Source organism: Cyprinus carpio, chromosome A20 (genome assembly GCF_018340385.1).
Source record: "Cyprinus carpio isolate SPL01 chromosome A20, ASM1834038v1, whole genome shotgun sequence".
NCBI lineage: Eukaryota > Metazoa > Chordata > Actinopteri > Cypriniformes > Cyprinidae > Cyprinus > Cyprinus carpio.
In genome coordinates this window covers 80,779-100,641 of record NC_056591.1, presented here as the reverse complement: position 1 = coordinate 100,641, position 19,863 = coordinate 80,779, and the positions used below count along the sequence as shown (strand labels likewise).

The following is a 19,863-nucleotide window of genomic DNA, read 5'->3' as shown; positions in this document are numbered from 1 at the left end:
TTTTTGCAATCTCATTACATAATCCAGATTACATGTAATCAGTTATTACCCAACACTGTTAACTGGTTAGCTAGCAAATTCATACAAATTAATCAAAAATGTTAAACACCTAGTAGTTTACCACTATCTGCTTACTGTACATTCATATGCATGCAATCTCTATTTGTGTTTTTCAGGCAATCATCTACTCAATTTCAGCAAACCAGGTAGGGTTTTTGAAAAACACCTATCCCCATTCCAAAAGCAAAGTCATGCTTACTCACAGTTTACAGTTTGAGCCTTGTAGCACATCAATGAGCTGCTTTTTTGAGTCTCCAATCATATTGTAACTAAGATCAAGCTCTTTTAGAAACTGCAGTGCTTTTGTGTTTGTCAAAGTCTGAATTAAAGAATAAGCATCTGTAATGCCACAGTCATGCAGACTAGAAAGAGAAAATCACAGAAAGAGAGATCATCTTACAAACAAAATATTAAGATTAAGAATTTTACACAAGTATAATGTGATCTCAAACTTATCATGAGTTAATGGGTATAAAGTGTTTTGGTTTAAACTGTTAAAGTGATTTTAAGCATTTTGATTGTTGTTTGTGAATGTTACTTACCTTAATCTCTCCAGTTTACAGTCTGGATCCTTCAGTACGTCACATAAATGCTTCACTCCTGTGTTTTTTTTTTTATTCTCACTGAGGTCCAGTTCTCTCAGATGTGATGGGTTTGATTTAAGAGCTGAAGTCAGGATGAGACAGTGTTTCTCTGTAACTCTGCATCCACACAGCCTGAAGACATAAAAAAGGAACAATTACGCAAATTCATGTTAAGTTCATGTGGAAGTTAAAAACACCATGAAAAACAGTATACAGTCACTAATACACCAGCAAAATCATGTTAACTGATATGAATGAACAAGCAAGACATAAACATTAGATCAGGGGTTCTCACAGTTTGCATTCAAAGGACCGAATCTGAATTATCATCAACGTCAAAAGGTCAGAAATAATTGTTATAACAAAACTTGTTTTAATAAACATAACTTTATATAACAATTCAACTTTATGTATGCTTAATTATCATATTCATGAAGTCATCAGGTCATACTTGCATTTACAAAAATTAACCATGGTTTTACTACAAATAAAGCCAAAAAACCCATGGTTACTAGTTAAACCATGGTAACCACAAACAAACCATGGTCTTGCTACACTAACCATAGTTTAACCATGGTATTTGTAGTAAAACTGTGGTCATACAAATTGTCATCAATATGCCAAAAAAAAGAAGTTACAGGGTAACTACACTTTCCCTATAATAAAACCATAACTATTTTTACTCTCTGAACTGTAACAGTAAGCTACTACATTTTTATACAACTAACCCCCAATAAAGCAGTACTCATTGCATATTTTCTGTTTCTGAAACAGTACTTCAGTGTAACCCGCAGTGAATTATTATTTTATATATCATGCAGCACAAACTCTGTCCATCTGTGTAGCAAACTATGTGCATATATTTACAGATGAACTACACTTTCATATGCCCAGACAGTCAACAAAGAGAGGTTTTCGGGAACGCTGTTTTTTAACTCATTCATTCACATGTCTGCTGTGGTTTGGTCCACTGAATATGCTCTGCCAGTCGAGAAAGACGTATTGCGTCGGGAAGGGGAAACCTCTCATTCGCGTAACGAAAACACAAAAATTAACCAACTGAAACGAACTTATTGCTATGCGCTTTGTCTTACAAAAAGTCAGAAAAATACTGCAATAGTAGTTTGTGCACCCCAGTGTGCCACAGAAGTCTGAGTGATATGTATGCACTTGAAATACGAAGTGGAGGCAGGGCCGGACTGAATTCCCGATCCGGACAGGACTTTGAGAAGCGCTGCATTAGATGATACTACAACCCCATATCAGAAAAAGTTGAAAAGTTTTGTCAGTTAAATAAATATTAAAGAAAATTTACAAATCACAGGTTCTTGATTTCATTGCATTTTACAAAACATCTCAACTTTTTTTTTCTGTTTTGGGGTTGTAGTTACAATCCGAGTCTGGATCCGTCTTGACACAACAGATAAGTAAATTCATCCATGTAAATTAACATATGGATCAACAATGAAATAGTTGAAACAATAACATAATAATGGATGTTAAATGTTTTCACATTTTTATTATAAGAAAATCTTGTTCATAAATCACAATTTAGTTTAAGTCATTAGAGATTATAGTTTGCAATCACTAAATATACATATACATAATAAAATAAGATTTAGTTACAAGTACCATTAGTCTAGTATAAATGTAACAGTCAGAAGTCCCTTTCACACTACACATTGGACCCGGAAAATTGCTGGAACATTGCCGGGTCACCTTCTGTGTGAACGCAAACACGTCCCGGGATCGATTCCGGGATTGATCCCGGGTTGGGGACCTAGTAACATTGCCAGGTTCAGTCCCGGAGTGAGCGCTGTGTGAACAAAACCCAGAACTAATGCTGTAAAGGGTGTGTTGTAGTGATGACGCACGTTATCGCGCGACTCTTTTAGCAGGTGTTTTGAAGGCAGATCAACGTTCGTGACGAAACAAATGTGCAAACTGTAATGAAGCAGAGATCAGTTAGTTCCTCACTTTCCGCGTTGAAGCTGAGATCGTTCGCCAGCTTAAGTGAAAGTTAACGTGCCTAGCGTTTTTGACTCGTACATTACACATCACACCCTGATATCACGTGTCTTCACGGGACCTTTACGGGTTGTGTGTGAACGCATGAACATATTCCGGGTAATCACTGGCAGTGTGAAAGGGGCAAATTCTAGGGACCCGGGAACAATTGCCGGGACACATTACCCGTGTATTTTCCAGAATCGCAGTGTGAAAGGGGCTAGAATGTTGTCAAGCTGTTTTTTAATCTGTTCTCACTTGTTCCCACATCTTGTTTAGCCACAAAGATTTGTCTGATTTGAGCATATGAAACAATTTTATACCAACAAATTTAATGTTAATGCTCAATAAAATGCTTTAAAGTTCTATGCTCCTTCTACTAATACACATAACAACCAGTTAACTAATAGTATATATGAATTTTTCCTTCGCTGGAGAAATGACAGAAGGTACAGCACTATATATTATGTGACTTGAGCCAAGATGTTTATATTAAACAGTAAACTTTAATCTCACTGTAACTGAAGTACAGTATAATGTTACTTACTCCAGTTTTTCCACCTTGCATTGTGGGTTCATCATTAGATCACTGAGGTTTTTCGCTCCAGAGTCTTTGAGCTTATTCCCACTAAGGTTCAGTTCTCTCAGGTGTGATAAGTTTGATTTCAAAGCTGAAGTCAGGATGAGTAACTGTTTCTCTGTAATCTTGCAACCACACAGTCTAAAGACAGAAGTGTGCTTGAAAGTTGTTTCTTCTCTTTATTTTCTTTTTTGTGTCTTGTTTATTTTAGCATCACATACAGTAGGTATATAGTCTTTCATATACAGTAGTTTACAGTTTCAATAATTTGATACAGTGTCATAATAGTTCAGTGTGCTTGAAAGTTGTTTCTTCTCTTTATTTTCTTTTTTGTGTCTTGTTTATTGTAGCATCAGATGCAAATCTTATGATATTGCTGCAGAACAGCATGTACGCTATCAGTACATTGTTTCAAATACTTTAAATGTAGTTATTTACTAGTTAGACTCCTAATTCCAATTGTGACCAGTGACAAAGGTCAGAAAATACAATGCTATCATATAAATAATGTCTTAAACTAAATATTTTTTAAACTAAATGTATAAACTTTATTCACACTGTTTCTGCTATAGAAAAGGCTTGCTATGTATATAGAGACATTAGTGTCCCCTTGTGACTTAAAAAGCATGACTCAACATTTCCCTTTAAAGGGTTAGTTCACCCAAAAATTCTGTCATTAATAACTCACCCTAATGATGTTCCAAACCCGTAAAGACCTTCGTTCATCTTCAGAACAGAAATTAAGATATTTTTGATGGAATCTGAAAACTCTCTGACCCTCCATAGACAGCAATGATATCACCACGATCCACGCACAGAAACGTAGCAAGGACATCGGTAAAATAAGTGTTAGCATGCGTGCACTGTCTACTGAATTTAAACAACGTTCATTAAATTAATTACATTCTGGGGTATTCTCCAAAATGGCAAAAGACTGTAACTCGAGGAGAAGAACTGCTGAATAAATTATGTTATTATTTTTTTCTTTGAGCACAAAAAGTATTCTCGTAGCTTTGCAAAATTATGGTTAACCCCCTGATGTCACATGGAGAGCTCTCAGATTGCATCAAAAATATCATAATTTGTGTTCCGAAGATGTGGAAAGGTCTTATGGGTTTGGAGTGGCATGAGGGTGAGTAATTAATGACAGAATTTTCATTTTTGTGTTTACTAACCCTTTAATGGTCCCTTGGATGCAGTTAAAATAAATAAATAAATAAATAAATAAATAAATAGTCATTTATTACTCACCCCTATGTTGTTCCAATCCCCTAAGTCTTTCATTCATCCTCTGAACACAAAGATTTCTTTTAAGGAAATCAAAGAGGTCTCTGTCCTTCCATTGACAGTCTAAGCAATTTTTACTTTGAAAGACCAGGAATGTAGTTTAAACATCATAGAACCAGTAAATGTTCCTCCAGTGGTTCAACTGTAATTTTCTGAAGCCACAGGTTTTCTGAATGCTTTTTGTAAATAAATAAATAAATAAATAAATAAATAAATAATTAAATAATAATAATAATAAATAATAATAATAAAATACAATAATAATAAAAAAACCTATAACAAATATATTTGAAATTTAAAATTCCGCTACAATCTCCAACATGTGTTCACAAGAGCTTCTTCTCCGGTCCATGAGAGGACCACAACCTGTGTCTTATGCTGAGAGCATGACTCTTTTAAAATATCCTCAGTGGTGTTCTGAGGATGAACAAAACTCTTAGGGGATTGGAACAACGTGAGTGAGCCGTACCGATACTAAAACATGTTAACACTGCAGATCACAGGTCAGAGTGAATCATCATTGCTAGCATTTACATTTAATCATTTGGCAGACACTTTTATCCAAAGCGACTTGAGAACAAATGAGAACAATAGAAGAAATCAAACCAATGAGAGAACAACAACAGTATACAAGTGCCATGACAAGTCTCAGTTAGTCTAGCACAGAACACAGAGCTAGGTTTTTTTTGTTGTTGTTGTTTGTTTTTTCAAGAATAGAATAGACAAGAAAGGGTAAGGTAAGTGCTAGTATTAGTTGGTCAAGTGCTGGCGAAAAAGATGAGTCTTTAGACTCCAGCTGTTCGAACTGAGCTGTTCGAATTGAGATTGGGAGGTCATTCCACCAGCTGGGTACAGTCCAGGAAAAGGTCTTTGGGATGGCACCACAAGGCGATGTTCACTTGCAGAACGCAGGCTTCTGGAGGGCGTATCAGTTTGAACTAGTGAGTTTAGGTATATTGGTGCCGCACTAGTGGTCGTCTTGAAGGCAAGCATCAGTACCTTGAATTTGATGCGAGTGGCTACTGGTAGCCAATGTAACCTGATGAGGAGAGGAGTAATGTGAGCTTTTTTTGGCTCATTGAAGACAACCCTCGCTGCTGCATTCTGGATCAGTTGCAGAGGCTTGATAGTACATGTAGGAAGGCCTGCCAGGAGAGCATTAGAATAGTCCAGCCTGGAGAGAACAAGAGCTTGGACAAGAAGTTGTGTGGCTTGCTCTGACAGGAAGGGTCTAATCTTCCTAATGTTGTATAAGGCAAATCTGCAGGACCAGGTCGTTGTAGCAATATGGTCTGTGAAGCTTAACTGATGATTGATCACAACTCCTAGGTTTCTGGCTGTCTTGGAAGGAGTTATGATTGATGAACCCAGCTGTATCAAGTAGTTGTGATGAAACGATGGGTTAGTCATCTGGTTCTAAAGGTGATGGTTGTTCATCCAGCTAGAAATGTCACTCAGATTGGCCGCAATGCGAGCAGCTACCATCGGATCATCTGGTTGGAATGAGAAGTAGAGTTGAGTGTCATCAACATAGCAGTGATGGGAAAAGCCATGCTTCTGAATGACAGATCCTAATGAGGTCATGTAGATGGGGAAGAGAATTGGTCCAAGCACTGAGCCTTGAGGAACCCTGGTAGCAAGAAGTTGTGACATAGAAACCTCACCCCTCCAAGACACCCTGAATGATCTATCTGAGAGGTAGGATGTAAACCACAGGAGTGCAGTTCCAGAGATGCCCATCTTTCTGAGGGTGGACAGGAGAATCTGGTGATTAACTGTTTCAAAAGCACCATTGCATCATTGGATATGATAAACCAAACCCGCTAGATTTAAAAAGTCAGCAACAGCCACGCACTGCAGTATCGTTCGCACGACTTAATTGGAATTTATTATTATTATTATTATTATTTTTTAAACAGAATGGCTCCTGTGTCGCAAGTTTACAGTGATTTCACGGCAGTAGAGACAGCTCATCTAGTCTATAATCCCACCAAATTCGAAGTGGTACTAACTGCAATGGAAAAGTGAATCGAGCCAAGTCGAGCAGAGCCGTACTGTGCTGAGCTGTGCCATACTGAGTCATACCATGCAGTGGACAAGTGCCATTAATGAAATGCAAAATCACAAAGGTTGTATTATTTTTGATGAAAAACCACCAAGTCTTTTCTGCTTGACCATGAACCACACTTCTTTTATTAACCTTATGAATTCACATCCCAACTTGAATTACTTTTTCATCCACTGCCCCTAGATCCTATATGCAGGAATTGCATAACATATTTAACACACTTTATAAATCTATATTCAAGCAAACTGAATATTACAAATTAAATTAAGACACTTGTGTTTCTGAATAAATAATAACAATAATACATTTTATTTAGTATAGCGCCTTTAAAAGAGTATTTTCTCAAAAGGCTTAACAACACAAGCAAACACAACAATCCAGAGTAATACACAAAAATACTGAATAACAATCAGTTAAAAGCAAGACGAAAATAAAAAGTTTTAAGACGAGATTTAAAAAATCCCTAACGAATTTGCTTCCCTGATGTCAGCCGGGAGAGAATTCCACAATTTGGGGGCATAAGATGAAAATGCCCGATTACCCCCCAGAAGGCAGCCGTGTTTTAGGAATGACTAAAAGACCTATCTGAGGAGATCGCAAATTGCCAAGTACTGAGGAGCCAGACCATGCAGGGCCTTGAATGTTAACATGAGAACTTTAAAATCAATATGAAATCTAACCAGGAGCCAGTGCAACAATTCCAAAACAGGAGTTGAATGATCAACAAACCTGGCCCTTGAAAGAATTCTGGCTGTTGAAGTTTGTTAATACAAGATTTTGAGACTCCAATAAGAACGGCATTACAATAGTCTAGACAAGAAAAGATTTACAAATTAAAGAACAAATTAAACAAATTAACTAACCTTTCAGCAATATAGAAAGACAGCACAGGTCGTAGCCGTGCAATATTTCTGAGATGAAAGTACGAGGTCTTAACAGTGTTCAGCACGAAAGGCTCGAATGACAAGCTGGGATCAAAAATAACGGCCAGATTATTTATTTTACTTTGTAAGGCCAGAGCAACACCATCAACAGACAAAGCTAAAGATCAAGCACTATGTAGTTTATGGGGAGAGCCATGAAGCATGACTTCTGTTTTGAAACTATTCAAACACAAGATTTTTTCAGACATCCACAACTTAATCTCAGCTAGACAGTGTGAGAGATGGGAAATATTTACTTTTTGGCCCAGATTAGAGTGGATGGAAATCTGCGTATCATCAGCGTAAAAGTGGTAGTTCAGTTCGAGAGATCTTAACAACTGCCCAAGAGGAAACATAAATGCTGAAAAGCAAGGGACCAAGTAATAAACCCTGAGGGACACCATTACTAACAGGATCAACCTCAGATCTGTGACCATCCATAAAAACAAAATGACTACGATCAGTGTGACGAGTCGGCTGCCTCCCCCCTAATTATCATCATTACCCCATCCCTTAAATCGCCGCTCTTCACCAGGATCCCAACCAGAGTGGGTGCATGAGAGAGGAGAGGCGCTTGAATAAACTTGGCTGGCGGCGTGTGATGGGCCCCACCTGACTCAAATAGAGGGTAAGAGGTAATAAATGTGAGCCAAAATCATCACTATTAAAAGAACCAAAGACTTAAACTACTTCAGTCTGTGTGCATTGAATTTATTTAATACACAAGTTTCACAATTTGAGTTGAATTACTTTAATAAATGAACTTTTCCACAACATTCTAATTTATTGAGATGCACCTGTATATCTACACCTGTCATTCGTTTGATACCTGAGGAATGCTGAAGGCCGAAATGCATTTGTGTGTAGAGTTTTAGGCATTATTAATGTTAATTGAAATGGCCAGAAAGTGACTAACGGCTTTTTAACTTTTTTGGACCAGATGAAGTGCCTTGGATTCTTCTTTTTGTAAATGTTGTAGATGGAGTTAAGAACCTAACCAGTGTACTTAAAGATTAATATATATCATATATTGTCATCCATCCTAAAATGAAGAAAGGTGAGAAAAAAATAAAATAAAATTACATACATATATATTGTCACAGAGTCACAACCTATACCCTCTCCACATGCCACGCCTACTCGTTTGCAATCACCAGAATTCTGAGCACCTGTTCATCATCACCAGGCTCTCATATAAGGACTATCACTTCCCCTCACTCCTCGTCTGATCTTGCATCGACCTACATGTACTTACCTGAACTCTCGCTACCTGTGTTGTTCCCCTGGATACCCATTGTTCCTTCCTTTTATTGATTCAGTCATCTACATACCTCATGACCAGAGCTAAGTTACCACTTTCTTCGTGTCAAGATTATTCCTGTTGTTTCACCTGTGTCTGAAACCTCTGTTCCAATAAATACTGCTAATGCGTTCACCTACCTCTGTGTTTCCGTTTGTGTCTGACAGAAAATCAGACCTTATGCAGAGCTCTCCGGACACAGGCGGGGACCGCACCGCGGATCCATTTGCTGCACTGGTTCACGCTGTACGGTCCTCACTACCACAACCCACGACGAGCCTAACCCATGTTCCTCCAGAGATCATCACGGCCGTACAGCAAACACTCCAGCAGCCACCTGCAACAACGACTACTTCGGCAGCTGCCTCTGCCAATGAGAACCTACAAAACCCAACTCCGCCGGGAGGTCCAGAGGGGCGTCTCTATGTTCCCCCAACTCATCGCCAGCCCCTCTTGGACTTAACCCATACATCCCCGGGCTCTGGACACCCAGGCAGGAGAAGGACCCTCTCGCTCCTGAAACAACACTATTGGTGGCCCTCCATGTCTTGGGACGTCTCTCGATATGTGTAAGGATGCTCAGTCTGTGCCGTTGCTGACACACCTAAGAAAGCTACCAGAAGGGAAACTTGTGCCTCTGCCCATCCCCGAGCGACCCTGACGCACATTGGAGTAGACTTTATGACCGATCTTCCTCCATCCCAAGGTTACACCAGCGTCCTGGTCGTGGTTGATCGATTCTCTAAATCCTGCAAACTCATTCCCCTCAAGGGTCTGCCTACTGCTCTACAGATGGCCAAAGCACTGTTCCATCAAGTCTTCCGCCACTTCGGACTCCCAGAAGACATTGTCTCGGATAGAGGCCCCCAAATCATCTCACGCGTCTGGACTGCCTTCTTCCGTCTCCTAGGGGTGTCCATCAGTCTCTCCTCCGGATACCATCCTCAAACCAACGGCCAGACTGAACGTAAAATCCAGGAAGTTGGGAGATTCCTGAGACTGTATTGCCACCAGAACCAGGACAGCTGGAGCCAATACCTACCCTGGGCTGAATACACACAGAATTCACTCTGTCAAACCACCACTGGGCTCACCCCGTTCCAATGTGTCCTGGGCTATCAGCCACCTCTCTTCCCCTGGTCGAGCGAGCCCTCCAAGGTTCCGGCTGTCAACCACTGGTTCCAGCAAAGCGAGAGGGTCTGGGACTCGGCTCACGTGCATCTCCAACAGGCAGTCCAGAGACACAAGGAACAAGCTGACGCCCGAAGAGGTCCCACTCCGCAGTACCAACCGGGCCAGAAGGTTTGGCTATCCACCCGGGACATCCGTCTCTGGCTGCCTTGCCGTAAGCTGAGTCCCCGGTATATTGGTCCATTTACCATCAAGAGGCAGCTGAACGAAGAAACCTACAGACTCAACCTCCCTGCTAACTACCGTATCTCACCTTCATTCCATGTCTCGTTACTGAAACCTCACACTGACCCTTTATCTCCTCCCTCCACAGAGTGATGCTGCGGTACCTCCTCCTCCTGCCATCGATGAGACTCAAAACATCTACCGGGTACGGGCCATCCTCGACTCGACGAGGTCCACAGCTGGAATACCTCGTGGACTGGGAAGACTACGGCCCAGAGGAACGATGCTGGGTGAACCGCAACAACATCCTGGACCCTACTCTACTCACCCAATTCCATCAGGAACACCCAGATCATCCAGCTCCTCGGGGTCGTGGCAGACCACGTCGTCAACATCCTGTCCGGTCGTCGGGAGCCGCCTGTGGAGGAGGGGGTACTGTCACGGAGTCACAACCTACACCCTCTCCACATGCCACACCTACTCGTTTACAATCACCAGAATTCTGAGCACCTGTTCATCATCACCAGGCTCTCATATAAGGACTATCACTTCCCCTCACTCCTCGTCTGATCTTGCATTGACCTAGATGTACTTACCTGAACTCTCGCTACCTGTGTTGTTCCCCTGGATACCCATTGTTCCTTTCTCGTTAGTTCCTCTGTGCCGTCTTCTGATTCAGTCATCTACATACCTCACGACCAGAGCTAAGTTACCACCTTCTTCGTGTCAAGATTATTCCTGTTGCTTCACCTGTGTCTGAAACCTCTGTTCCAATAAATACTGCTAATAGGTTCACCTACTTCTGTGTTCCCATTTGTGTCTGACATATATATATATATATATAAAATTTCCAATAAAATCAAAAAATAAAAAATATATATACTTACAAATTAAATTGTGCTGATGAAAGCATGAAATAACTACATTTAGAGTTTATTTTCAGTTAGTATAGTCATGTCAAACAATTTTCAGTATACTTGAAATATGAAAAATTTTAATAAATATATTTTAAATGCAATTAAGTATATGTACTTTTACTATGGAAACAACTGAGGAAATATTATTAGATACAATAACATTATTATTCAATGTAATATTCTAAATACATTTATAATACTCACATCAGTCTATTGAGTTGACAGTGTTTATCCTGCAGTAGAGCAGATATCTGATTCACTCGTGTGTCTCCTAGATAATGTCCACTCAGATTCAGCTCACTCAAAAGTAACAGGTTTTTACCCACAATTCCAGTCACAAACCGACAGGCTTCATCTGCAGCAGGACACAAAAACCTACAGAAGGGAAGATGAATGAGAATTCAAATGTAGACAGACGGCAGGCATGCTCATAACAGAAGCGATGCAGTCCGTGCTGCATCAAGATAAAAACATTTCTCAGAATGCCGCAGGTGCAACACGGGTCACGTGACATGAATCAACCAATCAGCTTCATCCTTTCATGTAAAAACACTGAAAGCTCAGCCAAGTTGAAGGAACAGCTGATCTTTAAGTTTCTTAAGAGTGATTGGCGATGCGATCGTACATTTCACAAGATCCATTTCAGCTGTCATAAACTGAGGGTAAATCTTAAGGCTTGCATACATGCTTAGTAGAGGACTGGTGCCGGTTTTCTCACAACTGAAAACTGTCACACGCCATACTCAAGGCCAACACTTCCTGTGAAAATCGCCTGTCCAAGTCAGCCAGCAGTGACTCAGTCCACCACATTTTTATTTGCGGGTTTATTAAAAAAATACATAGAATTTCCATTATTTAGTTAACTTGCTAAAGCTTTAAAATAATGAAAATAGACTCCTCTCATGTAGCCTATTGCGACAAGGGGCTTTTCACATATCGCGTCTTCTGCACGCTCAAAACAAAAATATACACACATCACACACACTCACAAAAGAAGCTATGTGGTCTGCTCCGCATCAAGATAAAAACATTTCAACTTTTCAGAATGCTGCAAGCATTAGTCCTGCAAATCCATTTATCCTTTGATGAAACTTCAACGTCTTAATGGAGAGGGCAGATCATGGTTTCTTAGCAATGGCAGATGACAAAATCATGATTGGCTCTCATCTGGGGGGGGCAGCCACCCAGCCCCTCCCCTAAACTCTGCCTATACGCACAACCGGCACATCCGGGAACGTAACTGTCAATTTTGTCACCGCCACTTTTTAGGGGAAAATAAATTAGATTTCCCATAGACTTCCATACAAAATAGCGGCAAAAAGCAACGTCCGTACACAGCCAACAGGATAAATAACTTAAGAAATCCCTAACTAATTTCAACAAATTAAAAACACATACAACCAGCCACAGAGAGTGAAAGATACATCCACAAACTTAATTTGGTCAATTTAAAAACACGTACGTCCCTTCATTCTCCCAGTGTCAAACCAGTGAAACAACCCCACCCAGTGGCCAGAAGTGTCTTACCGGGACATTTACTCGTACCTCATCGAGTCACCAGGTAAGCCAGTGAATGATTTTACTTCATATTTGAAAATAAACCTCTTTAAATGTATATATTATGTCTTTATATTTAGAGTACTGAGTGCACTTTTCTGTCCATCCATACAACTAGCCTGGCTTAGCTTTCGATTAGCATCATACGTAATTCATGATATTTTCATAACAGCAAGATATGGATGATGATGGCAGTTAGCCATGAATTTCACATTTTGGGTTTTACAAACATTATTGGTGCACCCAACCACACAACAACTCTTTGGCATGTTGTAAGGTTAGTCCACTTCCTCGATCCAATACTGTATGGCGGTTTGTTTTCCCCTAAAAGTGGGCGTGAACCTGTCCATAGACATTCTATAACGCTGCGCCGGTTGTCCGTATGATACTCACCCACAATGTCTATTAACCACCACAACTAAACTGTCATCATCAATACAACAGCTACCACATCATCTGATCTATTAAATTTGATATTGAAATTGAAATTTTGCAGCTTAATGCAATACTAAGAATATTATATTGCAATAAAAAAATTGCAATATATATATATATATATATATATATATATATATATATATATATATATATATATATATATATATATATATATAATTTCATCATGTCTCACCTCAGTGTCTTCAGTTGACAGTTTGGTTCCTGTAGTAATTCACTAAGCTCCTTCACTCCTGATTGTCCAGGATCATTTCCTGTGAGATCCAGCTCTACCAGGTTTGAAGGGTTTGATCTCAGAGCTGAAGCAAGAGCTTTATAACCTTCTTCTGTTATACTGCAGTCTGAAAGTCTAGAAAATTAGTTACTATTTATTTTAATATTATTTATCAAACAAGTACATTTTCTACACAAATATAAATGAGACATGTAATGATTAAATTCATATTAAAATGCCCCCCTCCCAAAATAAAAATCAAACCCATAAAACTTTTCATTTATATATTAATTTACAGTGACAGCATTTGAAGAGTTTATTTGCAAAAACCGATAAATGCCACTCTAAAAAAAAAAATGTAAAAAAAAATTAATTGAGTGCTGTGCATTATTCTCCACATATAGCGTGATCTGAACCCTCAACACGTTTTGTCAAAAGAGCTGTTATTGTCCACTTTCAAGGCATTATGAGTTCATGTTGTACTCCAAAAGCCGACAAGAGCACTTGTTGTTTGTGAACAAAAGCCGATAAAGTCCATTTTAGCAAATCAGCACGCTGTATTCAGGTTTCTTAAAACTCCCAAATGCTTGCTCTCCAACATTGCATACTCATGGATGGGACATGCAAATAGTGATAAAAATGTAAAAAAGGCCAGAAGTCAACAGTAGACATAAATGCCAGAATATAAAATTATTTATTTTATGCATTTAAATGGTTTAATTTTCTCTCTTTTTTTTTTTTTTTTTTTTTTTTTTTTTTTTTGTATAAGCGCACTGTGCTCACATTTGTGCATACAATTTTTACAAAAATGTGTGTGCTGCGTATACATGCACAGTTTGCAGCTTTAATTGCCTTTTTTGGTAATTTCATGACTTAGCTGACGACAGAGGTAGGCATGTATGCTCATAGTTTCTTGTGCGGGTTATTTATAATGAAGTGATATAGAGCGTGCACCACATATTTGCATACTGTTGAAGAGTGTGTCATGAGCACAGTAAAACAGCTGAATAGACAGGAAAGTGTGTTTTACTGACATATAGTCTGAACAACATCTCATCAGACCGCAGTTCACAGTTGTTCTACTGAAGCTCATTTGGCGGCTGTAGCTTTTTCACGCTCGTTTGACTCGCACCTGACGATGAGGTAAATCTGAAGTGTGCTTCTGAAAATTCTCCCGTTTCACGTGGTAATAAAGAGTTCTGCATCTTAATAAATGCATTTCTTGTCAAGAAAAAAAGGGTCAAAAACTGCAGTTTTGAGTGGGGTGGCCAAAGGGGTGGCCAAGCTTTCGTCAGTGGTGGCTACAAGTTCAACGCGCTCTTGGAAGCTTTTGGTGTTGGCGGCACGGCGCTTCAGCGGTGGTCGTTCCTGTGTTGAGTGGGTTGTGCACTTCAGGTTGCACTACCCCTGTTGTGCTGCAAGATGCCATTTCCACTGTGTTCCTCAGCACTAAAAGAGCATTTCCCTGAAAGAGCAATTTCTCTTCAAGAGCTTACACGTGTGCGTCTTTGTAAAGATGTCAGATCATCTTTTTAAAGATGCTGTTTCACCCATGCGTTTCTGGATGCGGTCATTACCTGGTGCTGGGTGATGGTCACAATCGCTACCTCACATGTCTGGGCATTAAACACTCTGAGGTGGTGTTCGCAGATGAGTTATTTTCCCATTGCAGGAAGTTGACCATCTCGGAGCTGAGAGCCAGCTCCGTTTACTCCAGGGGGGCGGAGCTCCATTGCCTCTGCTGTGAGCTCGTCCTGGCGGCCAATGGAATGTGCTGGGCCCTCTTCAAAGAGAGCAAGCGGTGCCATGGAGCTGGGCGTAGGCAGGCTGCCCCACCCATCCTGGCCTCCGTCAAAGAGCATCAACGAGAGACCGATTTTCTCTATCTCTGGGTCCAAGGATGGCATGGATGGCCCAACACCGGACCACACTGGAAAATCTCAACGAGAGACCGATTTTCTCTATCTCTGGGTCCAAGGATGGCATGGATGGCCCAACACCGGACCACACACATCCTCCTCCTTCGCCAGCTGGCAGCAGCAGCAGTGGGTTACGACCAATCTTTGACCTTGCGTGTCTTGAACCAGGCCCTTCACCGGTTACCATTCAAGATGTTGATGCAGAAAATCATCTTCGGGTGTGTCCGTCCCCAAGATTGGTTTGCAGCGGTACTTTCATATGTCGATCCTTTCGTGCCACAGTCCATATCTGCGGTTCACAATCTCGACAATTGGTTTATACTAGCACAGACTTGGGATCAGTAGTGCAAGGACCCGGTGCTCCGGCACCTCAGCCTGTTGGGTCTTTAGGTCAACTGGGAAAAGAGCAAACTCTCCCAGACACCCAAGGTTCCCACTGTTCCCTTCAGGGATCAGGTGGTGAGCCTGCAAACTCTACTCCAGGAGGAGGCAGTCCCAGCCCTAGCTTTGCTCTGTCCTGTCCGGGCATTGAGATGCTACATTGATTGAACACAAAGCTTTAGAGCCTCAGACCAGCTCTTTGTCTGTTACAGAGGCCGGCAGAAGGGGAAGGCTGTCTCGAAGCAGAGGATGGCCCATTGGATTGTGGATGCAATCACCCTGGCTTATCAGGCACAGGGTGTGCCCTGCCTGCTCAGGTTGCGAGCTCACTCTAGGAGTGTTGCATCCTCCCGGGTGCTGACTCATGGCACCTCACTGACAGATATTTTTAGAGCTGCAGACTGGGCGACCCCCAACACCTTCACTAGATTCTATAGCCCCCTGTGTTTTCACCTCAAATGGGTAGAGGCACTGAGAAGCCCCGGTTTAGTGTCGGCTTGCTAAAACTACTCCAGAGTGTCCGTACTGTAGACCCTGTCGAGCTCCTCCATTCCTTTGGCAGCCAGACATGGCGGAACGTCCGGAGCCAGGCCTTCACTCGATGAATCATTGAGAACCAGTAAAAGGCTGGGTTCCACATGTGAGACCTAAGTGGATCCCATATGTGTAAAGTCCATGGTATAGCCTCAGAGCCTGTATTTCCCTGGCAGATTTCTGCCATTTCCAAGAGGGTTACAATCACCTCCAATCTTCCATATGCACCTAAATGGGTGTTCAAATGTGTATTTGCTGTGGAACGGGTACGTTTTCCCAGAGTTATCCAATCTCACTGAGTGGGTAGTGTAAAGTTAACGGTGAATGGTCTTTTTGTTGCAAGCCCCGGCCTACACCAAAAAGGAGAGCAGGTGGCTCGCACAGGGCACTCGTTTCCTGAAGGAGAGAATGGAGACATCATGTCCCGTAGCCACTGCTGCTGTACCATTGCTGAGCTCTCTGGTCACCGGCTCGGCTCTTCAGTGAAAACCAGGTATGCATGCACCTGCTGCCTTTTTATCCTCACGCTGTGATCAGCGGCAGCTGGATGCAATAATTGCATGCCAATGTGCATTGGCTCATTTAGTTATACTCGAAAGAAATTGGTCTCTTGAAATGAGATCCCAATTTGTTGGTCAACGATGTGATTTCTCCATTCTCTCTTTCAGTGAACTAGGGTCACATGCGTAACTGAGGTGTTTCTCCCGTTAAAAACATTTGTCAGGCATCTGCACTGTCAGCTGATTAGACTACAAAAGATTAAACAAGGTTTTTTGTTTTGTTTTGTTTTTTTAAACTCTGAAACATGAAATGTGGAGTTATCTGCTTTTGCTATAAAATAAACTTTTAATATATAAAAATATACTTTCAATAAACTTTAATTTTGTAAGTACAGGTAGTATTTGTTAAAGTTATTAATCAAAACAACCCAACTGCAGTTTGATTGATATTACTTGGAATGCACAATAAAATACATGATTTCTGAAAATAAATAAAAATGAAGCTTTGTGTTTTTGCAAATTTACTCTTCATTAGGTTCAATATGTAATAGGCTACTGACGCGCATCTAACATGCATGATCATAGATTCATATGAAGGAGCTTTGATATTAAATGATACAGACTATGGAGCACAAAGAGTGCACTGGAAAAATTAATCACTTGCGTTAACACATTCATTTTGACAGCACTAATATAAATACATTTAGACCATTTAGTGATTGCTGTCAGAATGTGAAGAGACTTTCAACCAGCATAACAAAAGTTTTTTAAAATCACCAGCCATGCTGAAAAAATAGTCTTCATATTTTTTCGAGACAGTTAATCTTATTAATAATACTTTAACACATGTATTTTCACATGTATAAGTGTAGATAAATGAAAATACATACTTCAGTTTCATCAGTCTGCTTTTTGTATTCTTCAACAGACAACATATCTTCATCATTCCTGATTTTCCTAGTGTATTTCCACTCAGATCCAGCTCTATCAGGTTTGAATGGTTTGAATCAAATGCTGAAGTCAGAGCAACACAACCTTCTTCTGTGATATTGTCATTATTCAGTCTACGGAAAAAAAAAAAATATACAGGAAACATTATTCAGTTTATTTTCAAAACTTTTCTAAATAAACAACAGCCAGTTACTGAAAATATAATTTCAAATAATATTACAGTATATTAAAAAGGCATTATACTCACATCAGTGTGTTGAGTTTGCAGTGTTTATCCTGCAGTAGTGCAGCAATCTGATTCACGCGTGTGTCTTCTAGTTTACGTCCACTCAGATTCAGCTCTCTTAGGAGTAACAGGTTTTTACCCACAATTTCAGTCACATACTGACAGGCTTCATCTGCATCAGGACCCAAAAACCTGCAGAAGAGAGGATGAAGCAAGATTGATTCAGTTCTTAACTTAATCTGGTTTTCTTTTTTTTCTTTTTTAATCTCATTTCAATCTTATTCTTATGGAAAATTTGTAAAATGGTTTGTCTTGAATTTAATTTTATGTAACATTTTATATTACTGAAATATTTCTAAAAACAATTTGCGTGCATATAATTAATTTGTGTAATTTAATCACATCTTACCTCAGTGTCTTCAGCTGACAGTTTGGATCCTGTAGTAAATCATTGAGCTCCTTCACTCCTGATTGTCCAGGATCATTTCCTGTGAGATCCAGCTCTATCAGGTGTGAAGGATTTGATCTCAGAGCTGAAGCCAGAGCTTTATAACCTTCTTCAGTGATGATGCAGTTTGAGAGTCTAGAACAGGAATGAAAATAAAACATTTAGCTGATTAAACTGTTGCTCAAGAAAGTACCTGTACAATACTGATCCCTAAAAAAAGAAAACCGCTATATATATATACACACACAGTCGTGGTCAGAATTATTGGCACCCTTGGTAAATATGATCAAAGAAGGCTGTGAAAATAATTAATTTTTAATCATTTTGATCTTTTTTTTTTTTTTTTTTTTTTTTTTTAATCATGTAAATCTAACCTTTCATTGGAAAATAATAATTTAAAATGGGGGGAAATATAATTATGACATAAATGTTTTTTTTCTCTAATACACATTGGACACAATTAACGGTACCAATTTATTCAATGCTTTTTGAAACCTCCATTTGGCATAATAACAGCTCTGAATTTTCTCCTATAATGCCTGATGAGGTTAGAGAGCACCTGACAAGAGATCAGAGACCATTCCTTCGTCCAGAATCACTCCAGACCCTTTAGATTCCCAGCTACATGATAGTGCTTCTCCTTCAGTTCACCACCCTGATTTTCTATAGGGTCCAGCTCAGTGAACTGGAATGGCCATAATAGAATCTTGATTTTGTGCCCTGTGACCCATTTTTGTGTTGTTTTTAAGGTTTGTTTTTGGATTATTGCCCAGTTGGAAGATCCAAACATGGCTCATTATAAGATTTCTAACAGAGTCAGTCACTTTTGGATTTTTTTATCTGTTGGTATTTGATAGAATCAAAGATGCCATGTATCTAAACAAGATGTCCAGGGCCTCCAGCAGAAATATATATAGGCCCACAACATTCAAAATACAGCAGTATATTTCAATGTACACATGGGGTACTTTTTATCCCTGTGTGCACCAAACACAACTTGAATGTTTGTTGCTAAAAAGCTATTATTTTAGTTACAACTGACCATAGAAGCCAGTCCCATTTGAAATTTCAGTCCTGTATGACAACAGAATATGTTGGGAATTGTTTTTAGATAAGAGCATTTTGATTTTTTTTCTTTCTTTCTTGAAACCTTCCCAAAAATGTGGTGTAGGTGCTGTTTGATTTTTTTTTAATCATTATTATTTTTAAGGTTTTCTGATCCTGAGACTTTATAAATGTACTTTATAATAATATCACAAAAAAAAAAAAAAAAAAATGGTGAATTCTTAGGGTTTCGCTGACGTTTAACACTAACTATCTTTTAATCAAAACATAAAACATTATTTACCCTGTTTGTATCTGCGAGGCTTCCCTTACACATTTTCCCTGTGTGTTAACGTAATTATGGCTGTAGAATGTCTGACTTGACTCTTGGTAATGTATTTTGCCCCACCCCCAAAACATATGATACGACTAGTTGAATATCGGCAAGATTTGAAAATTCCAATTCGACTATGAAAATCCTTAGTCGGGGACACCCCTAGAATCACAGATATTTTACTCATAAGAATTTCTAAGGGTACCAATAATTGTGT

At 39.7% G+C, this 19,863-nt stretch overlaps 1 protein-coding gene across 1 annotated transcript in view; it reads right to left on the bottom strand.

Moving 5' to 3' along the window:
• Window positions 1-19,863, bottom strand: part of LOC109052376 (NACHT, LRR and PYD domains-containing protein 3-like) — a 42,563-nt gene that overhangs the window by 6,320 nt on the left and 16,380 nt on the right. Inside the window, 9 exon segments of the mRNA XM_042777207.1 lie at window positions 264-422; window positions 603-776; window positions 3,199-3,372; window positions 10,494-10,583; window positions 13,271-13,328; window positions 14,991-15,239; window positions 17,502-17,707; window positions 17,842-18,012; window positions 18,230-18,403. Of these exon segments, the coding sequence (XP_042633141.1) occupies window positions 264-422; window positions 603-776; window positions 3,199-3,372; window positions 10,494-10,583; window positions 13,271-13,328; window positions 14,991-15,239; window positions 17,502-17,707; window positions 17,842-18,012; window positions 18,230-18,403 (1,455 nt within the window).